Raw genomic sequence first — 25,741 nt, 5'->3', positions numbered from 1 at the left:
TCTGTTTCCTAGTTACAGTGATGTCATCATTAAGTGTCAGATTCTGTATGAACACTGCTGCTGCATTGGTATGGCTTACACATGTATGCATTACTCTGTGTGCATTTGTGAATAGCTGTCTGTTCCTCTGTGTGCTAGTATGTGTACTAGTGTGTCTGTATTCATGTTTACTTGCTTACATATACATGTCTGTGTCTATTTATGTAGGCATATGTGTTTTAATGTGTGTGTATATGTGTGAATGTTATGTGGGGGCGGGAATGTATTTGTTGGGTGGAATAATTCAGATATAAAACTATGAAATATAATGTTCTAGTTTACATGAGGACTGTATCAATACATACACTCCACTTTACACTCAAGTGCTCCTTTTTTATTCCATAAATTCTTATATAAGACCCCCATACATACATACATACATACATACATACATACATACATACATACACACATAAAATCATTATTTGCACTGTGTAAAGTGAGATCTGAAATGATATGTAGATTTATTTTTGATATGTTCTGGAAGATTTAAATACAAATATGCTAGTCACTATTGTATATGTCACAGGAAAACAACTTTTCTCTTTTATGACAGTGCGTTCATAGCACACTTGGCTCATCAGTGCAAGGGATTCTAGGAGACTGGTGTTTTGACATGTTTCTTGTCAGCCAGAAGCACCCTGGCCTTTGAGCCTGTTTTTCCAATGCTTGATAGTATTTCATAAGAAAGAAACAAACGTACATATATAATTTTTATCCTTTTTACCTATATATATAAGACACATTCTGTGTCTGATATCAAGAAAGAACCTGAAAACAGAATACTTTCCACACCACCTGAATTTGAACTTGAACAGTTTGCCTTGCCCTTGGCAAATAAAGAACATGAATTGAATTATTTCCAATATTTTTTTTTTTCTGTTTGTCTTTCTCTTACTCCCTTAATCTATCTTTCTTAACATAATTTAGAATGGAGACAATAATCTGAATATGCTATTTATAAAAAAAAAACATTATCTACTGTCTTTCTGTTAGTCTATTCCAATGAAGTACAATAATGCAGACATATTGTTTATAGATACAGAACAAAATATGAAATATTTAATAAATTTAGATTTAATTGTATAAATATAATGCTTTGAGAAAAAAAATTTTTTTCACTCATTCACTTGCTTTACTCCCTTATGATCAACATATTTCTATTGCTTTTCTCACACTCACACAAACACACATACATCTGATGTGTGTGTGTGTGAGTGTATATATATATATATATATTCAGATAAGAAAAAGAAATGGAGCAGCAATTAACAATTAGAAGTTGATCATTGGTATTAAAAGGTCATAGTTTAATTGTAGTTCAAGAACATTTACAGCTGTTTCAGTTTGTTATTTTGAAATAAATTTGCATTTATCTCGTTCCATTTAAAAAACATCATCAGAATGATTTAGAGTTTATCAGAGAAATATAGATAGAAGAAACAGGAAAATGAAAAGAAAAAGGAAAAAAGTTCATGAAGTCTTTAGGCTTACATTTTCGTTATAACAATAAGAATTAAAATAATACACCTAAAAGCACCAATTCGATAACAAACTATGGGTAAAGAAGGACACCCCCAATTATTTTGACATCACTATGGAGTTCACGGATCCAGCATAGTGAATTCTTGAATAAATGTAAAACTAAAAATGTAATCTACGAATGTGATGTATTCTCAAATAATTGCAAGAAAACTTATATAGGAGCAACTAAAAATGAAATGAAACTTAGATATAATTCCCATCACTCAAGTTTCATAAATAGAAGTAAGACTAACTCTACCGGATTAAGTAGTTACATCTGGGAACTTAAAGATAATAACATCAATTATAGATTGGAACAGCATATCCTAGCCAGAACATCTTCATATAACCGTTAAAATAAGCACTGTAATTTATGCATAAATGAGAAATTCATCATTTTAATGGCCAAATCAGAATTGCATAATAAACGAGACAAGAAAAATACAACATGTTTACATAAAGATAAATTCTTATTCTCTAAATACCACTAATACCAATATTACAGGTTACTAGCTGACCTGCCTAACATCTGATTACCTCCCCTAACCCTCCCACTTACTACAGAGCATGGTTTAACATTACATCTCAATTAAATTAAATTACCCTGATTAACTGAATTATCTATCTTAAATCTACATTGTACACTTGGACATATAATTCTATATATCATATTCACTTTAAAGTTAGATCACTGACTAACATACCAATTGCTAGGGTGGCCACTAACATAAACATGATTAAACGAGTGATTTAACCTATCCTAGCCAACTGTATTGGTTTTAGTTATATTAATGAGTAGATAACCCGCACCACACATAACAACATGTTATTTATTTATTTATATATTTATTATACCTTTTATGCAACATAAATTTATACATTATATCGCACTAACTTCTTAAAAGCATCCTTAGAATTTAACAAAGGTATTATTTGTAATCATAGGGACTTATCTAGCAGTCGCAAGCAGCGCTATTTCTTACAATTAACACCAGATATTACTACCAGATATAACTCCTTCAACTAACATCGCCAGTCAACTAGTCACTTCCCCACTTATTGCTCCATTCATCTAATTGAAGGAACGTACATATACAAGAAACGTAAAAGGGCACAAAAATGTAAGCCTAAAGACTTAATGAACTTTTCCCTTTTTTCCATTTTTTTTTCATTTTCCTTTTTCTCCTATCTATATTCCTCTGTTAAACTCTAAATCATTCTGACAATGTTTGTTAAATGGAATGAGATAAATGCAAATTTACTTTGAAATAACAAACTGAAACAGCTGTAAATGTTCTTGAACTACAATTAAACTATGACCTTTTAATACCAATGATCAACTTCTAATTGTTAATTAATTGTTGCTCCATTTCTTTTTCGTATCCGAATATATTAAACCACGGTTTTACCATTTAAATTACCAACTACTGTTAACCTTATAGCAAAGCCTATACATAGTGAGGTAATATGGATACATTTATCTCTTAGATGGTTGCATAACCGCTAACTCAAAATTTTTATATGTATGTATATATATGTATGTATGTGTGTGTGTGTGTGTGTGTGTGTATGTGTGTATAAATATGCATATGTGTGTGTGTATGCTTGTTTATGGTTTAGAGAGAAGAGGGAAGACAGTGCCCATGACCTTTTAAATGGGATCTGAGACTGTGAGGTGCCATGCAGTGAGACTGAGATTGGAACCACAAGATTGCAGAACGAGCTACTTTACAACACAACCATCCTAGTGTTTGTATTTTTATGTGTGTATGCATGTACGTGTATTTTGTAGATATCTTATTGTTTCTGCATGTCACACATACACACACACATATATATGGCTGTAGTCTAATGACTAAAATAAGTAAAAGATAAAAGACAGAAGACATATATGTAACTTGCACATCTGATGAATATAAGTTTATCAGTCATTTAAAAAAAGACTTGTAGTTATGTGGCAACATTTATTAGTATGACCATATCGTAGTCAGACTGTTTTCACACTGCTCTTTTCTTTTTCTAAAAACTACACCCAGTCACACACACACACACACCATAAATCCTCGAGTATAATCCACATTTTTTCCCCAAATTTTAAAGGTCAAAATCACTAGTGTATACTATAAACAAGGTTAAAAATGAAAAATATTTTCTAAGCAATGTTCGAGTTTCTATTTGCTGTCCAGCAATGATTATTCAGACACATTTTGTGATGTCGGGCTTGTAACTGATAATGATAAATATGTAAAGGCAATTTATTTAATATTTATTTTTCACTGACTTTATTACTGCTATTTCTATATATTCTGCAAACAAAGTGCACAAAAAAGCTACACATTTGCATTATGTTATATTTACAATAATAATAAAGGATGTTACCATATATATGTTTACAAACCAAGGACGTTATATAGACCTCCTTGACTCAAGTTAGAGAAGGGGTACGTATTATACACAAGGTTTAGGTTTTTCAGAGGTACAGCCCCCTAAAAATCCCCTGTGTATTATACTCAAGGGCGGACTATACTCAAGGATTTATGGTATATCATCATTTTATACCTACATACATGTATACATAAATATATAACCAGGCTAGTTGTCCTTAAGCCAGAAAAAAGCATATTCAGTATGAGTAATAGAGCAGTTATATTTTTGTGTATCATGAAGCATTATAATACAGGTTATGATAGATAACTGGTCAGAATGTTACTGTCTGTTACATGCCAACTATTGATGACTCTTCAGACATGCCAGCCAAAAGTAGCTTTGGCCAGCATGTCTCAAGAATTGTCAATATTGTCAAGGACAATATTTTGTGTGAAACTGATGGTAAGTTGTTGATCAGTTGCATAACATAACCAGTAATTTACTGTTGTGTTATCTCTCTCTCTCTCTTGATAGATAGATAGATAGATATACCTTACATACATACATACATACATACATACATACATACATACAGATAATCATTGATGGGCTGTCAACCTTGCATTATTATGTAAATGAATTGTGCCTTGGCACATGCTTGTTAACATTTTAATTAGGTTTCATCTAATGTTGCTCACCTCTGAAAAAGAGAGAAGAGAGACTCCTGACAGATTAAATAACAACAAAACTGAATGGTTCAATCCAGAGACTAATTTTACAGACATTGATCTGTATATTTAAAAGAGCTAAGAGCAACAACTCAAAAGGGTTAATGTCATGAATTTGGATAAGTAACTTAAAAAATGATGCATTGAATGCCAAAAATAATGAATGCTTAATTCATTGAAATTTTATCTTAACTTGAAGGAAGAAACTCAAGTTCAATAAAATAAGAATTTATTGCACACATCTTTTAACTCTCTTGCCCTGTATGTCTGTCTGTCTGTCTCTTTCTCTGTTTATATATATATATGACAGTTTTCATGCAGTTTTTGTCTAGCAAATTCATTCACAAGCCATTGGTTGGCCTGGGGCTATAGTAGAAAGCACTTGCTGAATGTATTGTGCAATGGGATTGAAGTGGAGGTCATATGGTCACAAAGCACACTTTCTAACAATATGCCTGTGCCTGTTTGTGTGTGTGTGTGTGTTTGCATACATACACATGCATGCATGCTCACACACACACATACACACACACACACACACACACACACACACACACACACACACACACACACACAAATGCACAAACACACATTTGACAGACTTTTGTACAGTTCCAACTCTTGGTTTCAACAAAGTATACTTGAAAGAGAAGTTAATATCCATTTATTTAAATATATGTATGGGAGTATGTATGTTTCTCTCTCAATATGTGGACTCTCTCTCTCATAGCTTCAATAAATGAGGGTTCAGCAGGACACAGCTGTACAATGTTCTTGGTTCAATGTCATCTGATGTGGGAATATAGACCTGTTCGGGATTTGTAGATCTTGTTGCAAATGTCACAGTGGTGGTCAGCATTGTCGGAGGGCAGATTGGACCTGGCTCTATGCTAGATACTGATCCTAACTGCCTCAATGCTGGAAATAGCTTGGTAGTATGAGCTTCTCCACTGGACTCTTTTCAGTGCTACTAACTCTCAGGTCTTCAGATTTATCCAACAGACTTTGAAGCAAGTCTTTAGTGTGTTCTTATAATGCAGGCAGTAGGTGACCTGGGTGCCTGGCACTGGATCTAAGCTGACCACAGAAGGAGTGTCTTCCATGTGTACCATACGGCTAACCCACCTCACCGTGCTTTAATGCGAAAATTCTCTATGCCTAGAAAGTCACATCTTGCATGAACAATTGTGTTGCAAACTTTGTTCTACTTGATGTTGCAAATTGAAAGAGGGCAGTGAAAATGGAACAAGTCTAACTATTTAATATGGCACCATAGAGTGTTCATGTTTCACAGACATATAGGAGAGAGGTAAGCACTACCACCTGGTACATTTTTATCTTTGTGGCCAGGTAGATGCCATGATCCCTCTGCAAAATGTGCTGGAGTCTACTGAAAGCTGAGCATGTTTTAGACAATCATTTGATGATCTTTTCATCAAGTTGGGTACTGTTTGACTGGATGCTTTCCAGGTTGCAGAATTTGATACAGCATTTAGAGGGATATTGTTTACTATGACAATGGGATCCTGTTTTGGCTATCCAAATGCTCACTGGTACAAACCTTAGTCTTTCTCAACCAGAAGCCAGTTATATGAGACAGCCTCTGAAATAATTGGCTTTGCCAAGTGCAGACATGAGGACTAGTTTGGTGAGAACAATCAGGACATTGCAAAGCTTATTGACATGATGCTGGAACACATTTCTGCCAAGTCATCAGCAAAAACTAAGGTCAGGTACCGTCAGGCAAAACATGCCCTGCAGACCAGACTGAGAGTCATGAAGAACCAGTGGCTAGAAAACAAAGCTGCTGAACTACAGGCAGCTACTGACAGACATGACATGAAGAACTTCTTTGAGGGTCTCAAGGCAGGGACCCAGTTTCTTACAGAGAAGAATGATATCCTCTCTTGGTGGGTAGAGCACTTCAGCATGGTTGTAAACCAACAGTAAACATCATTGATTCCCTCCCACAACATATCTTAGATCAGCTTGACTTAGAAGCATTCCTGTCAGAAGTGATGAGAGCCATAAAGCAGCTGTTCTATGGGAAATCACCAGGCTCTGGCAGCCTGTCAGGTGAAGTCTACAAGCATGGCAGGACCCACTTTGTTACAAAAACTCACTAAGCTTTTTCAAGGTGTTGTCCCACAGGACTATGAAGACATTTCTACAGTACATCTATACAAACAAAAAGGTTACAAGTTCTGCTGTGATGACCATCATGGCATATCACCTCTTTCTGTTGCCAGTAAAATACTCACCAGAGTCACGCTCAACAGGATCATTCTTCACCTAATAAACACTGTGCACCCTGAACTACAATGCAGTTTCCATGATGGTCAAGGAACAATTGCTATGATATTTGCATCACATCAGGTCTAGGAGAAAATTAGAGAGCAGAACTAGGACTGTATATGGTCTTCGTTGATTTAATAAAAGCCTTTGATATGGTAAACCAAACCAAAGGTTTAAGTTTGGGTGCCCCCCAAAAGATAGTGTAATAAGATCATTTCACAATAGTGTGATGGCCTCCATGATGGAAGATGATTCAGCTTCTGATACATTCCTTGAAAAGAATGGAACCAAGTAGGCCTGTGTAAATGCCCCTGTCTTGTTTACTTTCTTTTTATCAGACATGCTGTAAGTGGAATTCAGAGATGCTGTCAAAGGTGTGCACATTCAGTTTAGGGTAGATAGCAGCATTTTCAATCCACAATGCCTCAGAGCTAGAACCAAATTCAGGGAACAATTTCTGAGAGAGATTCTAGTTGTAAATGGCTGTGCTTTGATAGCACTCTCTTTCTACAGAACTTCTAAGCATAGACAGACATCAGTAAAAGAATAACATATTTGCTATTTATTTGTGTATGCTTGAGTCAATAGATTGCCAGACAAAATACCTTTTGAGATTTGATTATGTGTCTTTATGTTCTGAATTCAACCCTCAGTATTTATTTTATCAACCTCAGAATGAAAAGTATATAAACCAAGGTGGGAATTGAACTTGTAATATAAGAGACATAATCAAAAGTAAATAAACCTAGGTGGGATTTGAACTCGTAACATAAAGGAACTAAGTATTTTGTCTAGCAATCTACTGACTCTGCGACACACACACACACACACACTCCCTTTCTCTGCTTGTCTGTTTGTCTGTCTGTCTGAATGAATAGCGAAACAAAACAATAACATGTCATGAAAAAATTGTTAGCTGATCTTTCTCTTTTACCAACCTTTGCTAATGGCAGTAGTTTCCATCTACAATTTCAACAAAATACAATACTTTCATCTGGCCAACGCTTGTTTCTTCCACTTCCCCTTACTGACCATATAAACTGTTGGAGGGTGGATAGAAGAGATTTGTGGAGATGGTGGAGTAATTGCAGTGATGCCAAACTGTTTTTCTTTTTGAGAAGGGTTGAATTTTAAGAGTCTGATTTCAGGTAAAATCAAAGCAAAAATAAGTGTAGATCCCTCCTTAATCCTCCTACTCATAAAGATATTCTTACCCACATCTCGTCCAATTTCATAACACACCCATTTAGTTGTCACAATGTCTACTAGGATTAGCTGTCAGCATTTTGACTGAAATAGCAGGGGTTTGTTTTCCATATCTGGTTCTGTGCTTGGCTATCCACTTTTGACACTGTTGTACTCTCTCCTGTTGTCATTTGTGTGTAATTGTACACTTTATTATATTGTACATGCTGTACCCATGGAAATTCTGTGGTTATTTTGTGAACCATGAAATGAATAATGTTTTCTGGTATTGGATTGTTTGAAGTCATTGAGTTTAAAGATGGTGTAAAGTCTACATATGTAGTACTAAAGGTGCAGTCTGAAGAGAAAAATATCTCTGAAAGCTATATTCCTTGTTATGCACTTGTCACAAGTTTTATCTCTTATCTATCATTTTTGTCTTTATGTATCTCAATCTGGAATACATTGAACTACATACAGCTATCTTTGATTAAAAGTATTGAGCAAAACTATAAAACAAAACCAAATCAATCTTTCCTCTTTTTCTTAAATCACCTTTGTTTTCCCTTTCCAGAATATTAATGTTCTGCTTTTCCATCATGGTTCCTTGATCTGCTTTTGTGTAATTTGTTTCAAACCTAACTCTTTAGCAATGTAGACATGTACAGCACTGATGAGATTGTTGGTTTCTGTGATAGTTCTAGTTGACACCTTGTCTAGAATGTTGTTTACATTGTTAGTTATTTCTTGTAACTGACGTTGATTCACTTTTTGAAAATATTTTGGATTACTGCTTCCTGATTTAGAGATCTTCAATATATTAATAATCATCTGTCTATCTTTTTCTGATATGTCCTTCAGTTCATTGATGTTAACATCACCTCCTGCATCTTCTTGAGTATTCAGTTCGCCTCACCCTGTTGGATTCCACCATTTTTCATACTCTCATCTCCAATTTAATTTTCAAGATCCTGATCTTCTATATCTTCCACACCCTCCTGGCTTATCTTTCTCCTTTATCATCTCCATCTTCATCTCAGATAGCCATCTGTTTTTGCTTATTGCTTTTGCCTGATTACAAATCCTTTGTTCAGTTGATTCAAAGAGCCCTGTCTCCTGCCATACTCATAACATCCTTTGTCTATGTCCCCTAATTTCGACACCATTTTCATTTACAGGTTTGCTTCTAAAATAACACTTCACTTCATTCTAGCAATATTATGATGATGACCAAGCCTGTGTTGTTCACCCACAGTACACCTTCTAGATGAGGCACCTTCACTAGAGGCTCCAGCGCCATTCATGTCTTTGTGTAAACAAATGTTTTGATTCTTTACACTCACTGAGGTTGGTCATTTTAAGGTTCCACCATGACCGGTGTTTTTCTTCTTTGAGACACCATATCTAGAAGGTGGCATAAATGACTTTAAGGGGCCCTCAAACCTTACAATTGAAGTGAACTATCCTGTGCGGGTCACCAATTCAATATTTTATACTCTGCAGCTACAGATTTTATAAAGTTTTTAGATTGTCATTGATTCTTCTGAGTTCCTCAGACCTTTATTGGGTTTGGAACCTGCTGTAGCCCTACAGCTTACCAGTTTCAGTCAAACATCTAACCCATGCCAGTATGGAAAGCAGATGCTAGATGATGATGAGGGTGTTCAAAGATCATCCTCCTCACCAAGCAAGCTTCATGGAGTTGCCAGTTTAGTCACTGACAACTTAACCAAATGACAGATTGTACTAGGCTACATGTTACCAGTTGCACTCAAGCAACCTGGCATTAATAGTAATAATAATAATAATAATAATAATAATAATAATAATAACAACAACGATAATAATAACAACAACAACAACAACAACAACTATATACCACCGGGCAGTGGCTCTCATGGCTTCTGATCTTAACTGATTGGAAGTGTTATGTACATGTTTTGTCTTGGTATATATTCTGCTCAATACCACAGATTTGCTTGTCAGTTGCTTGACCTTAACCAGTTGAGCATGTCCCTTATTGGCTGACAATATGTGCATCTCTGATCATGAGCAGGAGTAGTGGGGGAGCATCATAGCCATGTGATAAGATGAATTCTTTGGAGTTTGAATAATTCACCTCTGGAAACATGGGTATTTTGTTCATCATCCTTAAACAAACCTTATTCAGGGATCTTTTGAACAGGATGGGCTACTTGACATGAAGAAAATGCTAACTGGGCCCCACCTGCATGGTCATGTGCTGTTTATTTTAATATGTGGTTACCATGTTGCACATGTATGGTTGTGATGCATGTGCCTTGTGTACCCTTATCAGACAGGTAGTCATGATGGGTATCTTGGGCTTCATATATTTGTACCCCAGTGTCACTTTGATGGCATGCATTACTCTCTCACCCAATAATAATTACTATGATTATTATTGATGATTTCACTGAGGTTCATTTGCATCCCTTGTAGGATTTATGTGGGTAGCAGGTTACTACCTGTAACTTAAGCATCCTCTAGCTTTTAGTAATCTTTCAAGTGCTTAAAACCCTCCTGATACTCTTTACTGTCCCTAAGAGGCAAGCTTTCTGTAGCAGGTCTACAGGACACTCTATTTCAATCTCCTTCAACCATTTGTCTATAACTTTACTTACAGTTCACAATGCACTAATGATTACAACCACAACCTTTACAGTTTTCATACTTCAAATTCTTGTAATTTAAGATTTTAAGGAATTGTATTTTTTGTTTCGGTTTTTCATCCTCTTTCTTTGCATTCTTGGAATCAAATGGGCAGGATAGATCAATTAGTAAGCAACTTCACAAAACTGATCATGCAAAGGTTTCTCTTCAATTTGTTTTACGTGCTCTCTTTGAATTTCATTCTTGTCCTTTTCTCCTATTCCATACTTGATCACCTGTTCCTTATTCACTGTCTTTAGTGATTTCTCTGTGCTGTTTTGTAAATATTCTTGTAGGCTTTTGCTTTCCATCTGTACACACAGCAATGTTTTCGGATGGTTGGTTCCATACATTATCAACAGCTTTCTAGTTTTTCTATCAAGTTTCTGTATGTCGTTTTTGGTCCAACTACAATTCCAATTCCATATCTGATTACTGATACTGCTCTTGCATTTATTCCTTCAATAACATTTTTTTAATTCAACTTTGACTGTAATATTTTTCTCACTCTCCTTGTATACACCCTACTTGTAATTTTTTTTATCTGTTCATTTTTTATTTCATTTGCTTCCAGTATTCCCAAATACTTATACCACAGTCCTTTCATGCAACTGTGTAAAATTCTTGAGCCAACAACCTTGTACTCCATCTGGACCAGGTCCTTCCCAATTTGCTATTTTTTTAAACTTCAGTTTCACTGAATCAAGATAAATTCTGATGTTCTTTTGTCTTGGCACAGTTGCAAGCTGTCTCTCCACCTGTGTTAGCCACTCTTCACTTTATGTCTCACTGATTTGTTCCAAAGTTCTTCCCAAAATACTTTACTTTCTTCTGCATCAGGAATTAGTTCCTGATGCCGTTACCCATCTATTTCCTCAAAAAGATACTTTCTATTTGATTGATACAGTCTATTCTGTTGAAAACCTTTGTATCTAGCATCAATTCTTTTCAGTTTGGCTTTTAACACTGTCACTCTTTGTGACAATTCTTCATATACTGTTTACTTATCCCTCTCTTCTAGCCTGTACTCTCCATTCAAATTTCTGATTACTACTTCATTCTTGAGCTCTCCTCTCGTAATCCTATTCAATTGCTCTTGTTCTTTCTAACTTTATTCATATTCCTTTCCTCCGGTTTGGTTCTTTCTTTTCATTTCCTTTCATTTCTTCAGTTTTCCACTTGTGTCCTAATATGTCAGCTATAACATTAGCAGCAGCTATGATCAGCTGGTTTGTTTCACTCATGTTTTCTGTTGTAACCATGCTCAAAATGCCATTTACTTTACCTGTGGCTCTCCTTACTTTTCCTCTGTCCATATATCTTACATTTGGTGGTACTTCATTGTTCCCAGCACACATTTTACTTTGCAATATTTCTAGAATCTCCTTCTCTTCATCATTCAAGTCTTGTGCAGCATTTACTGTCACTTGTTCAACTAGATCATGCTTACTATGTACTTCATCAGTAATCTCAGGCACACATTGATTTCCTTCTTTTTCCTTCTTTTCATCTCTTACTCCTTCATTACCACTTTCTACTGCTGCTGTTTCACTTCTCCTGGTTCTTTCTTTTATTCTTCTCCAAATTTCTTCAACTTCTAATCTTGTATTCCAGTTGTTCATGTGAATTGCCCTTGCCTGGTCTATCAATTGCTGGGTGGATGCTTCAGAAACTCCTTTTTCATCCCATATTCTTTTCATTCATTTCATGAAACCTTTTTTATTTGGCTCACTTCTCAGCCAACATTCAATTACAATCTTGTTTACTTCGTCCTCCCATTTCAATTTTTGCCTTTTGAACTTCTGATTGTGATTCTGGTCCTGATCAATGGCTTGATAATGACCAGCTGGAACTTGATCAGACACTCTTTGCCTGCTGTGCATGACACCTTCACTGTTGACAGTTCTGGATCTGTTAGTGCAGTTGTCATTATTATTTGATTTTGACATCACTTATTTAAAGGTAATATTTGTGCAGTCACCAGTATTTTTATGCAATCACCAGTATTTTTATTATCACACCATCACAAGGTGGGTTGCTGACCAAAGCTCAGTGAGTCCCTACCAACCTTTGTATACACTGTTATCAATTCCAACCTCATTCATGCCATTGTTTAATACATTTATGTTTGACATTTTTACTCATGAGGATTCTGGTAATGAGGTGATACCACCACTGGTGTTTTTATTGAGACATCATCTCTAGAGAGGTTGCCAACCAAGGCTAAAGGGGCACCCTTACCCCATGAGACAGACTTAACCCCACCAGGCACCAACCTGGTATTTCTTGGGGTGGGCTTACAGACACTACACCATGCTCAACGGTGACCTGAAGATAGTTGTAGTTAAGGGTAACCTTATTCTTCCTCTGTTGAGATGTTACAACAGGATGCAGTTTCATGCCATACCCAGGACGTATTATTATTTGTATTAATATTATTTGCTAGTCTTGTTACAGTCAGTGATGGTGGTGGTCTCCCTGTTATAAATTGTATTGCTCCTTTTGACATTGTTATTTTCATTGTTTTGGCTACTTCTGCTATTTCCTGTAGCCACAGTGGCTTTGTTGTCATTGTTCTTCTTTCTGTGATTGTTGTTGCTGCTGTTGTTGTTGTTTTTTTTTGTCCTTGTTGTGACTGTGCTGTGTAGTCATGGTGATGTAGCTGTTGTCGTTATTGTTTAGAGTACTTTCTATAGCCAGAGAAAATGGACTGGCAGTGTTCAGCTTTCTAGTTTTGCTGCTGTTATCTATATGGGGATTATTATTATTATTGAGTGAAAGAATATCTTTTACCATTACTGGGCAACCAAAGATGATTTGTCAATACCTTTTTCATAGGTTCTATATATCTTATACATTTTGTCTATGTCATTTTTGATGGTGCTAAGACTTTGATTTTGAGTGGCAATATTAATACAGTTGTTGTTGTTTCTAACATAGTTGCAAAGTCTGAGAAAAATTTGATGTGCAGGGTTAATCATAGCTTTTGACTGGTACTTTATTTTATTCACACTGGAAGAATGAAAGACAGCTGGATTTGAACTCCAGACATACAATTTTATTTTGGCACTTTACATTCTGTGTTCAAATCCTACCAAAGTCAGTTTTGCCTTTCATCCCTCCAGAGTCAACAAAATAAAGTATCAGTCAAGTACTGGGGTTGATAAACTTGTCTAATCCACTCCCTCAAACTTTCAAGCCTTATGCTTGAATTAGAAACAGTTATTATTTAGCACCTCTCCTTCAATGGACACTAAACTCGACTTGCGAAGACCTGTTGGGGCAAGTGAAATCGAAATCGTGATTGAACCAAATTCGATGACTGGCACCTGTGCCAGTGGAGCACTAATAGCACCATCTGAGTGGGATCATTGCCTGAGCAGCTGTCTGGCTTCTGTGCCAGTGGCGCGTAAATAGCACCATTTGAGTGTGATCATTACCAGCATCGCCTTACTGGCACTTGTGCCGGTGACACGTGAAAAAGCATTCGAGCGAGGCCATTGCCAGTACTGCTGGACTGACTCCTGTGCAGGTGGCATGTAAAAAACACCATTTGAGTGTGGCCATTGCCAGTACCGTGTGACTGGCCCTCGTGTACTGATGGCACATAAAAGCACCCACTACACTCTCAAAGTGGTTGGCGTTAGAAAGGGCATCCAGCTGTAGAAATTCTGCCAGATCAGATTGGAGCCTGGTGCAGCCATCTGGTTTACCAGACCTCAGTCAAATCGTCCAACCCATGCTAGCATGGAAGGCGGATGTTAAACGATGATGATGATGATGATGTGGCTAGCTGGCAAAATTGTTAGAGTGTGGGGAAAAAAATACCTTGTAATATTTGTTCTGGCTCTTTACATTGCCTTTCATCTTTCCAGGGTCGGTGAAATAAAGTACCAGTGAGGGGTCATGTAATTGACTAACCTCCTCCAAATTTCAAGCCTTGTGCCAAAATTAACAATCATGGATAAGGAAGTAATAGAGATGATTAAGAAAATACCAGTCTGGAAAGCCCCTGGACCAGATGGTGTCCAGGGTTTCTGGCTGAAGAATCTCCCAAATATACAGTTATATACTATCATTTTTTTTATTGACTACATAGAAAATGGAACACCAAGATGGATGACAAAAGGAAGCAGAGTGCTGATACAGAAGGACAAAGAAAAGAGAGGGGAAGTCAGCAATTATAGACCTGTTATTTGCTTACCATTACTCTGGAAACTATCAACTGGCCTCATAGCAGATGAAGTATATAATTTTCTGGAAAAGGAGAATCTATTTCCAGAGGAACAAAAAGGATGTAAGATGAAATCAAGGAGAAACTGCTAATCTGCTATATATAGCTAGTAGAATATCAAATGGGGTGTGAGAGTAAAGAAGAAGAATTTAGCTGTTGGATGGATAGATTACAGAAAGGCTTATGGCAATGAGAAGATAAACAACTTTTTGGAGAAAGCAATGAGAGTATGGGAAGTGAAACTGACATGTGCAAATGAATTGATAGGTAACATGAAAATATGCAGGGGCATTTTTCAAGGAGACTCACTCTCCCTGTTAATATTCATCATTGTACTAATTTATATATATATATATCTATACTAAGAAAATCCAAGCCTGCCTATGAGTTTACCAAATCCAAAATGAGAATAAATCACCTACTTTATGTGGATGACTTCAAGTTGTATACAAAAAAATGAAGCAGATCTAGACTATCTGATCCAAACAGTAAAAGTATTCGGCAAAGATGTTGGAATGTAGTTTGGAGTAAATATAAGGGTTGGCTGAAACATTCAATGGCTAACCAAGATACTGTTATGGAATGTGACTAAATGTGACTCCCTTGCAGTTCACACACTTTTCTCATTGATATCATTGACAGCAGATATGACATCATCAACACTACAATACTGGTTCCGAGCCAAATGTTTTTTCATGTTGAAGAACAAATGATAGTCAGATGGAGCCAAATCAAGAGAATAGGGAGGGTGATCAACCAGTTCGAAGCCACAGTCACACACAAGAGCCATTGAAAGCAAGGATTTGTATGCTGGAGCATTGTCCTGATGAAACAAGGCTCCTCTCTGGGCATTTGGTCTTGATAGCCTTTTTTAATTGCCTCAGCAAGTTGGCATCTCTTTTGAAGATAGTCAGTAAACACAATGCCTTTTCCATAATGAAAAAACTGAGGCCACCACCTTCCCTGCAGATGAAATGACCTTCACCTTCTTTGGAGCAGTGTGAAAAGTGGTGTTTTCACTGCATGCATTGTCTCTGTCTCTGCTCAAAGTAATGAAACCAACACTCATCCTGGGTTACATTCAAAGAAGCTAGCTAGATCTGCTTCAAACAGTGTCAGATTTTCCCATGATGTGATCAGCCTGGTGCACATTTGACTAGGTGTCAGATGTTGCACCCACCGAGTAGAAACCTTCATCATGTCAAGCTCATTGTGCAGAATATTCTCAACTCGCTCACAGGATATGTTAATAGCATTGCCTATTTGATTTATAGTCAATCACTTGTCATTCATTACCATGTGGTGAACATGATCAATATTTTCCTCAGTGGTGGTAGGTGCATGACATCCAGACCTTTGGTCATCTTCAAGACTCTCCCTTCCTCTCCTAAATTCAGTTGCCCACTTTTGCACTGTTGATAAAGTTGAAGTGTTATTCCCTAATGTAGTAATCATGTCAGTATGAATGCCTTTGGTGGGGCTAAACCCTTTTCTTGCAGGTACTTGATAACACCACGATGCTAAATTTTGTCCACTTTCAAGAGAAGTCACTACTAGTTACTTTTGAAGGCTTCTTTGATCAGTGAAATGTCAGTCTACCTGGAAAGAAACAATGCAGTTATTAATAAGAGGTGTTGAAATTAATTCAAGCAAGATTTCACTGCTCTAGCATCACTCCTTCATAGTCAGCCCATCCTTGTAAAATGCACAGTAGTAATTATGAGGAGAGGCCGGGAGGTAGGTTCAGTGTCTTGAGATCAGCCTTCAGTATTTCACTGTGTCGCATTAAATTCCCAGCTTGACTTATCTTTCAGGGTTTTATAAAATAGGTACCAACCAGTCAAGTATTGCTTTTTGCTTATCTTAAAAACTATTATTAAATAAGTCAATAAAGGTGCCTTTACAAAGATGCTTGATCTACAAGTTAAATCTCTCTCAAATTAACCCTACTATTTTTAAGAAATGAAAAGAGTTAGTAACCAGTCTGGTCTCTAATATAAAAGGGAGAATTAATCACAGCTGGAGTGCCTTTGATCATTGATCTGTTCAGTCAAAGCTGTTTTGAGGATTAAATAGCAACAACAGTAATCATTATTAAATCTTTGCTGGAGACTGTCATTGGGTGTTCTAAAGTCATATTCTTGAACTGTCACTTTCTCCACCACCATCATGTTGTTGTTGTCGTCATTATCACCCTTCTCTTAGCATCTGATGTTCTTTGCTTGCTAGGGTCAGACTGGTCTATCATACACCATATTGCTACTTTTCTTGGTCATTTAACTGTAGTTAAGCCTTTTTTTTTTGTTTTAAATGTAACATCAAGACATTGCAAGTTAGAGCTGTTAACTATCTTAACCAAGCAGTTATACAATCTTATAGTGTGTAAAATATCTAAATTTCCTAAAACTGTTGGCTTGAGAAATTAAATGATAATGATGATGTTGGATCTGTATATCTATGCATTTTGATGGTGGTCAAAGTGTGTATGTGCATGTGTTCTTTTGTATCATATATTCATTTGTATGTCACTGTGTGTGTGTGTGTGTGTGTGTGTGTGTGTGTGAGAGAGAGAGAGAGAGAGAGCGACACAGAGAGAGAGGCTGTATCTATGCACACATTTCAAAAACATGATTTAGCAACAGCCTATATTGTCATTATTTTCTGAAACATCCATTAATTGATGAAATATATGTGTCTCTCCACCCATGAATGTATATGTGCCTATTTTACACTTCAAAAGGTTGTCTACTACCTAAATTATATCTAGCTTAAGTCACAAGCACATATTCACACACTCATGCATAAATACATACGCTCATACATATATTTAGGGATATCCTTACCAAGAAATTTGATGATAGGAAGGAGGAGCTACAGTCCTGTGACATAGAAGGCAGCTGGGATTTCCTGCGAGACAGCTTGCTGGGTGCCACAGACCAAATCTGTGGCTGGTGCAAAGTCATTTCCACACCTAGGGTAACATGGTGGTGGAACAAAACTGTAGACAGGGCCATTAGAGCAAAGAAACAAGCTTAGAATGCCTGGAAAAGTGAGGGTAGCAGGAGAATGTATCAGATAGCCAAAAGGGAAGCTAAGCGACAGGAATATATAGCCAAGGGAGTAGCAGAAAAGAAGTTTGCCAATGTTCAGCGATGTGAGGACCAGAGAACTGAAGTATTTCTGATTGCAAGACAGTTTGTGAGAGAAAACTGTGATGTCATAGAAGAGAAATGTGTCCGCATGGATGATGGTGCCCTTGCATTTAATGATTCTGCAAAGAAAAAGGCTTGGAGAAGCCATTATGAAAGACTGCTGAATGTGGAGAATGAATGGGAAGAGGAGAGTCTGCCAAAGGTTGAGCCAATTGAGGGACCAGCTATCCGAATCGACAGTACCCAGGTAGATCAAGCTATTAAGGATATGAAGACAGGGAAAGCACCTGGGCCATCAAGAATCACTGCAGAGATGCTTAAAATATCAGGCAGTGTGGGTTATGGTCTTGTCACCCACATCATAAATCAGATAGTTTATGAAGGAGTCATACCCAATGACTGGTATAGCAGCATCATTGTCAAGTGCTACAAGGGGAAAGGTGATGCTTTAGATAGAAATAACTACAGAGGTATCAAATTATTAGATCAGGTGATGAAAGTTACAAAGAGGGTTATAGCCCAACTAGTTAGTTAGCCTAGATGAAATGAGTTCGGTTTTGTGCCAGGCAGAAGCACCACTGATGCTATATTTCTGGTAAGGCAACTGCAGGAGAAATACCTACCCAAAGACAAACCTTTGTACTTGGCTTTTGTTGACTTGAAGAAAGCTTTTGACAGGGTCCCTTGATCCCTTATCTGGTGGTCAATGCGGAAACTGGGGAAAGATGAGTGGCTGGTAAGAGCTGTACAAGCCCTGTACAAGGATGCTGTCAGTAAAGTGAGGGTTGGCAATGAGTATAGTGAAGAATTCCAAGTAGAAGTAGGGGTTCACCAAGGATCAGTCCTCAACCCCCTCTTATTCATTATAGTCCTCCAGGCAATAACAGAGGAATTCAAGACAGGCTGCACCTGGGAGCCCCTCTAATGCTGATGACCTTGCTCTAATAGCCGAGTCACTGCCAGAATTGGAGACAAAGTTTAGGGTGTGGAAGTAAGGTCTAGAATCGAAGGGCCTTAGGGTTAATCTAGCCAAAGCCAAAGTCTTAGTAAGTAAGAAGGCGGTCAAATCACAACCCCCTTCAGGTAGATGGCCCTGCTCGGTCTGTAGAAAAGGCGTGGGTAGAAACTCCATACGATGTACCCGGTGTGAGCTATGGACACATAAAAGGTGCAGCAATATCAAAGGAAGGTTAACTGGGAAAATAGCTTCTGTGTGTGGCAGATGCACTGGGGCAATAAACACTGGAGATTCCATCACATGCCAGGAGAAGAAACTAGAAGTAGTTGATAGCTTCTGCTACCTAGGCAACCAAGTCTGTAGTGGGAGTGGTTGCTCTGAGAGTATAGCAACTAGAGTAAGAATAGCCTGGGCAAAGTTCAGGGAGCTCCTACCTCTGTTGGCAACTAAGGGCCTCTCGCTCAGGGTGAAAGGTAGACTGTATGATGTATGTGTGTGAACTACTATGCTACACAGCAGTGAAACATGGGCCATGAATGCTGAAGACATGCATAGGCTTGAAAGAAATGAAGCTAGTGTGATCTGCTGGATGTGTAATGGCAGTGCGCATACACGACATAGTATAAGCGCCCTGAGAGAAAAGTTGAGTATAAGAAGCATCAAATGTGGTGTACAAGAGAGGTGACTGCGCTGGTATGGCCATGTGTTACGTATGAATGAAGACAACTATGTGAGGAAGTGCCACTCCCTAACTGTAGAAGGAACCTGTAGAAGAGGTAGACCCAGGAAGACATGGGATGAAGAGGTGAAGCATAACCTTCAAACATTGGGCCTCACAGAGGTAATGACAGGAGACCAGGACCTTTGGAGATATGCTGTGAAATCGCAGCCACGAATATCCAGCCCTGTTAAGAATACCCCTGATGCATTGGGTGATATGATATGCTTGAGAAGACCTGCTAGAGTCAAGTAAAACCAATATCATAGCTGGGGCCGGTGCCGCCTGATTGGCTCTCTTGCTGGTGGCACGTAAAAAGCACCATCTGAACATGGTCGATGTCAGGTCCACCTGACTGGCTCCCATGCCGGTGGCATGTAAAAACGCCAACCAATCGTGACCGATGCCAGTACTCCTTGACTGGCTCCTGTGCCGGTGGGACGTAAAAAGCACTATCAGAACGTGATCGTTGCCAGGCCTGCCTGACTGGTTCCTGTGCTGGTAGCACATAAAAAGCGCCCACTACACTCTCAGAGTGGTTGGCATTAGGAAGGGCATCCAGCTGTAGAAACTTTGTCAGATCAGATTGGAGCCCGGTGCAGCTGCTTGCTCTCAAGAACTCAGTCAAACCATCCAACCCATGCCAGCGGACGTTGATTGATGATGGTGATGATGATATAGCTACACCCACACACACACCCACACACACCCACACACTAAATATATTCAGTAACCTGGTTATCATATGAAATTTGTGTCTGTATACACTTACCACAGATTTTGCCTCAGTAACATTCTGTTGCTCTTAAATACAGGATATATTTTCTGTGTGTGTGGTGGTGGGGTACACTCACAGAAGGGTGTATATGGACACTATCTCACACTCTGGTAACATTCAACAAGAGTCAACCACATGATATCAGAGATACATTATTACATAGCATTAGTATATATATATATATATATATATATATATATATATATATATATATATATATATATATATATATATATATATATATATATATATGAATGTGTGTATGTGTCAGTACTGCTATCACATAGTTTATATAGGCTTCAAATTGCACCAGTAACATTCACCAAGAGTCCAACCCCATGATAGGAGAGAATCCATGTTGCATGACATTTTGATATTTCAGATTGGTCGACATATTGACTAATTCATTTGTTTGGGGTGGGACTGTGTGTGTGTGTGTGCTTATGTATGAGATTTACAACAATAAACCACATATAGTCATGGGTAAGATTGTGGAAAAAACAGTTTTTTAGAATAAAATAAATTAACAAGCTGTTAGGAGACATAATTCATGATTGACTTCATTGATGAAAAAATTATTTGAAAAACATTGATTATAAGGATGTAGAGAATTGCAGATGGCTTTGAACAAAGGGAGTGTGAGGAAACTAGCAATGGTCTGTATTGGCAAAAAAGAATTAACTTCTGACATTTTAGGGAGTTCTCTGGCTTCAAAATTTTTTTTTTCTCTGACCCTCAGTTATGGACATGGCTGTCAGGTTTAGACGTTGGCTTCATAGCCTTGTAGTTCTAGTTTCAATCTTTGTGCAACTGTCTTATTTCATAATTTCATATTGATCAATACTTTGTGAATGAAATTTGCTTGACATAAACTGAGCAGGAGCCTGGGGTGTGTGTGTGTGTGTGTGTGTGTGTGTGTGTGTGTGTGTTTCCCTGGTTATGTTTACATCAGTCTAAAACCCGTTTTGTTATTTATGTTGTGTCCCTTTATGACTAGGTGACTTGAAAATAGAAATCGATAAGTACCAGACTGAAATAAGTACTGGGCTCAGTATGATCAATCCTTGAAGGTGCTGCTCCAGTTTGGGCGCAATACATAGATTGAAGCCAGTAAAAATATAAAAAGAATAAGAAGAAGGTACAGCATTTGATTCCTGTACTCAGTGCTGTATTATATCTGTGGACCAGACACTTAGCTCTCTATAGCTTTATTCACTTGATTGATAGCAGATACCACAAAGCATAGGGTCACTGTAGGTACGTAACTGTAGTGTTGTACAGATTGATGTGTGTTGGTCTTGACTAGCCTCATGTTGGACCTCATCAAGCAATCTTTGATGAAAGGCATCCAGTCAATTTGTCAGTTATAGTGTGCCATTACATATTATTTAACATGTACTCCATTTTTAAGATGGTAGAGTGATATGAAATAGATATGGCTACCATAGGAAAAGGTGACTATATAGAGACACTTTTGTTTTTCATCTTGATTTTTGTTGTGTTCAACTGTCTAAGTGTATTGTGGTACTGTCTATGGTAACAACCATAGTCTCTAGTTCATTCAAAGAGGAACATAGAACTGGTTGAGAACGAAAGGCTTAATCTACAGCAAATTGGTAGATTCATTAAGAAAAGGACAAAATGCTTTGGAATGTTTATTTCAGCTCACTTGTCTTTGTGTTCAAATTTTATCAAGGTGTCAGCTTTGTCTTTCATCTTTTTGTAGGGTTAACAAAATAAAGTGCCTTTTTGTGATAGAAGATTGGTAGAATTGTTAGAGCATTGGATAAGGTACTTTACAACATTTGTCACCTTGTATTCTGAGTTCAGTATGTTGCAAGTATTTATGGCTGGTTTGACAATAACTTTGACCCTTCCTTTCACTTGTTTGGAAGCTTTGAAAATGGTAAAGAGTTGTGGGCAATACCATACCATCATCGACTAAACAGTTGAGAAAAATATTACAAACATGATTTTAATAGAAAAATGCAAGAGAGTGGAACAGCAGAATTAGCTTCACTGACTCCTGGTTATTGCACATGAAGAGATAGCAACAAGAAAAAACATCATCCTTTCTCTGCAGAGTGGTTGGTGTTAGGAAGGGCATCCAGCCATAAAATCTATGCCAAAACAGACACTGAAACATGGCGTAGACTCCTGCCTGGCCAGCTCTTGTTAAACTATCCAACCCATGTCAGCATGGAAGGAGGATGTTAAATGATGATGATGATAATAATAAATTTTATATGATATAATCTATATGTGTATGGAGTATGTGTAAGAAATATGGTGCTGTGTGGTAATGAAAAATAGGTTTTGTTGTGTAGGAGTTGTTGAGAAAGAAAAATTGGTCAAGTATAATCATTTGGATATGCAACATTAACTTGTATGAAAGGATCATTATAAGACAGCTGGGAAGGTAGCTAAAGATTAAAGGCATCTATCAATGCAGAAAGACACTACTACTGCACTGTTATGGACACACAGTGCACATGGAGAATGAATACTAAGAATGGGTAGTAAAAGGTACCTGCAACATATGATAATCAAAGAAGACACAGAAAGAAATAGTAAAATGAAATCTGGACATGGTAGATGTTATAGATACGATCATAGAGGTTCTTTGTAAGTGGTTATATTCTCCATGGCAGACTCATGTCAGCATAGAAAATTTATGATGTTTATATGTGTGTATAATATTCATATGATGTTCAAGTACTTCTCATGATTGCCTGTTATTCTGTTTTCTCTTTGGCACAGATCATGTTGGAAAACATTTCCAAAATGTTGGAAAGACAAAGAACAAGGTGAAAAGTACAAAGACTGAAAGCTGTAAAGAAATATCTCTTCAGGAGCTGAGTAAGAAGTCAGATCGTACTTTAAACATACAGGTAATTAGTATTTACAAGGTTTGGTTCATATTCTATACACCCAGCTGTATATATATATATATATGTATGTATGTATATATATATATATATATATATATATATATATATATATATATATATATATATATATATATATATATATATATATATATATAGAACAATGAAGGAATAAGTGATATAGATATCCACTTTATACAGCTCAACCGAATAGCACTCTGATAGAGCTTCAGGAATATAAAATTAAGGAGGAGAGAAAACAAATTCAAAGATCGATGTATATATTCATTCAATCCATATTAACGAAATTCTCCATGGTATACAAAGTACATACATAGATGCATTCATCTATATGATATATAAAAAATTTATAAGAATTTATAAATACATATACACGAAAATTTATAAATAACTAAAAGTTCACAAACCTATAAAAATTCATAAATAGAAATACATAAAAATCTAAGTCCATAAATGTACTTGCGAAGTCTGAATGTTCGAATTTGAATCAATGAAGAGGATGATAAAGCGGATGTAAAATGATTCCTAAGGAATCTGGAGTGTGTATAAAGTCTATGTGTAAAGTCTTACAGCCGTTTCAAAAAGATATGGGTTGATATGGGCAAGCTAACTCCAACCATAGCAATGCTCTATATTTCTCTCATCAGAGTTAATAGAATCACAAGGTTAAAACTTTAAAAGAAATGGTAGGTTAAGTAATTTAATAAAAATCGAATGTTTGATTGGACCATTCTCTTCAGGCATATGATGTTAAAAGGCTAAAATGTATTGCAACACTATGTATAATGTAAAGTATATTACGACGCTATATATAATATAAAGTTTTAGAAGAGTCCATAATATGAAGCAAGGCTAAATTAGACTCCTATAGTTTAATTAGTTTTGAAAAATTTAAATGCTGAAAGATATTTGTGCCTACAGGTAATTATAACGTCAGATATCTTATTAAGTAAACTATATTTGTTGGCTCGGATTATGTGGATCACCTCCTTCGTGCATAAATCGCAATTCTTTGTGTGTGTATTATATGGTGTGGCTTCCCTTATCATAGACCAAGTCATACTGAATTCTTTGTTCATTTTTAATCTATTCATGTAGGTTGCTAGTGTAGTTGAGTTTTTTGTTTCGTGGTTAGTGAACGAGTTTATATGTGCCCTACATCTACTTTTAAAGTCAACAGTACTACCTATATAAATCTTTTTAGGTTCATTTTGGGTTGAGACTTCGACTTTATATACAGTATTTCTCCTTAAACAGAAGCTTTTAAGGGGACAAAATTCCCTATTACGACAATTACATGTTTTTATTTTGTCTCAGGGTTTAGTCTTACTATTTTTAATATCCAAGTACTTATTATTGTTCTTCATGTTAGGGTCAGCTAGGTTATCTCTATTGGTTTCATTATTTCTAAGTTTAAGTCTGTTATTTGCTGCGATGATAGATCCAAGATTGGGTGTGGTAGAAGAGGATAAATTAAGACACGATCTATTAAATATGGAATGGTATTTATGACCAGGTGGGAAGTTCCTATCGATAATGCTAAAAAATAATTTAGGGAGATTTCTTACATGGAGGGACAACCATACAATTTCCCGTTTCCTCCCAGAATAGTTCCTATTCTGCCCCGTATCGTTATTGCTATACTTGAAAAATCTATAGTGTCTTCTAAAGTGTTGTTGGTTTCTACATTCAGTGGGATTATTTATAGGATGTGAGTCAATGTTAGAAATCGTAATACTAGCTCCAATCCGTAATACTAGCTTCATTTTTTGCAAGCTTATGCATGTGTCCTCAGCAGTCACAGCCCATGTTTCACTACTGTGTAGCTTGGCAGTTCGCACACATGAATCATACAGTCTACCCCTCACTCTGAGGGAGAAGCCCTTTGTTACCAGCAGAGGTAGAAGCTCTCTGAACTTTGCTCAGGCTATACTTATTCTAGCACTTACGCTCTCAGAACATCCACCCCCACTACTGACTTGGTCACCTAGGTAACAGAAGCTATCAACTACTTGTAGTTTTCCCCCTGGCATGTGATGGAAGCTGCTTTCTGCACATTTCAGTGTTTATTGCCCCTGTGCATCTGCCACACACAAAAACTATCTTCCCAGTTAGCCTTCCTTTGATATTGCTGCACCTCTTATGTGTCCATAGCTTACACTGGGTACATTTTATGGAGTTTCT

General features: G+C 37.0%; 2 protein-coding genes across 2 annotated transcripts in view; one reads left to right on the top strand and one right to left on the bottom strand.

The window, feature by feature from the left end:
* Positions 1–25,741, bottom strand: part of LOC128247312 (tripartite motif-containing protein 2-like) — a 148,650-nt gene that overhangs the window by 103,284 nt on the left and 19,625 nt on the right. The window lies entirely within an intron of this gene.
* Positions 1–25,741, top strand: part of LOC106868904 (zinc finger CCCH-type with G patch domain-containing protein) — a 267,874-nt gene that overhangs the window by 222,608 nt on the left and 19,525 nt on the right. Inside the window, exon 11 of the mRNA XM_052966289.1 lies at positions 23,409–23,539. Coding sequence (XP_052822249.1) covers positions 23,409–23,539 — 131 coding nt within the window. The remainder of the gene's footprint in view (positions 1–23,408; positions 23,540–25,741) is intronic.

Source organism: Octopus bimaculoides, chromosome 3 (genome assembly GCF_001194135.2).
Source record: "Octopus bimaculoides isolate UCB-OBI-ISO-001 chromosome 3, ASM119413v2, whole genome shotgun sequence".
Lineage (NCBI taxonomy): Eukaryota > Metazoa > Mollusca > Cephalopoda > Octopoda > Octopodidae > Octopus > Octopus bimaculoides.
The sequence above is the reverse complement of the archived record's forward strand: the minus strand, read 5'-3'. Positions and strand labels throughout refer to the sequence as shown.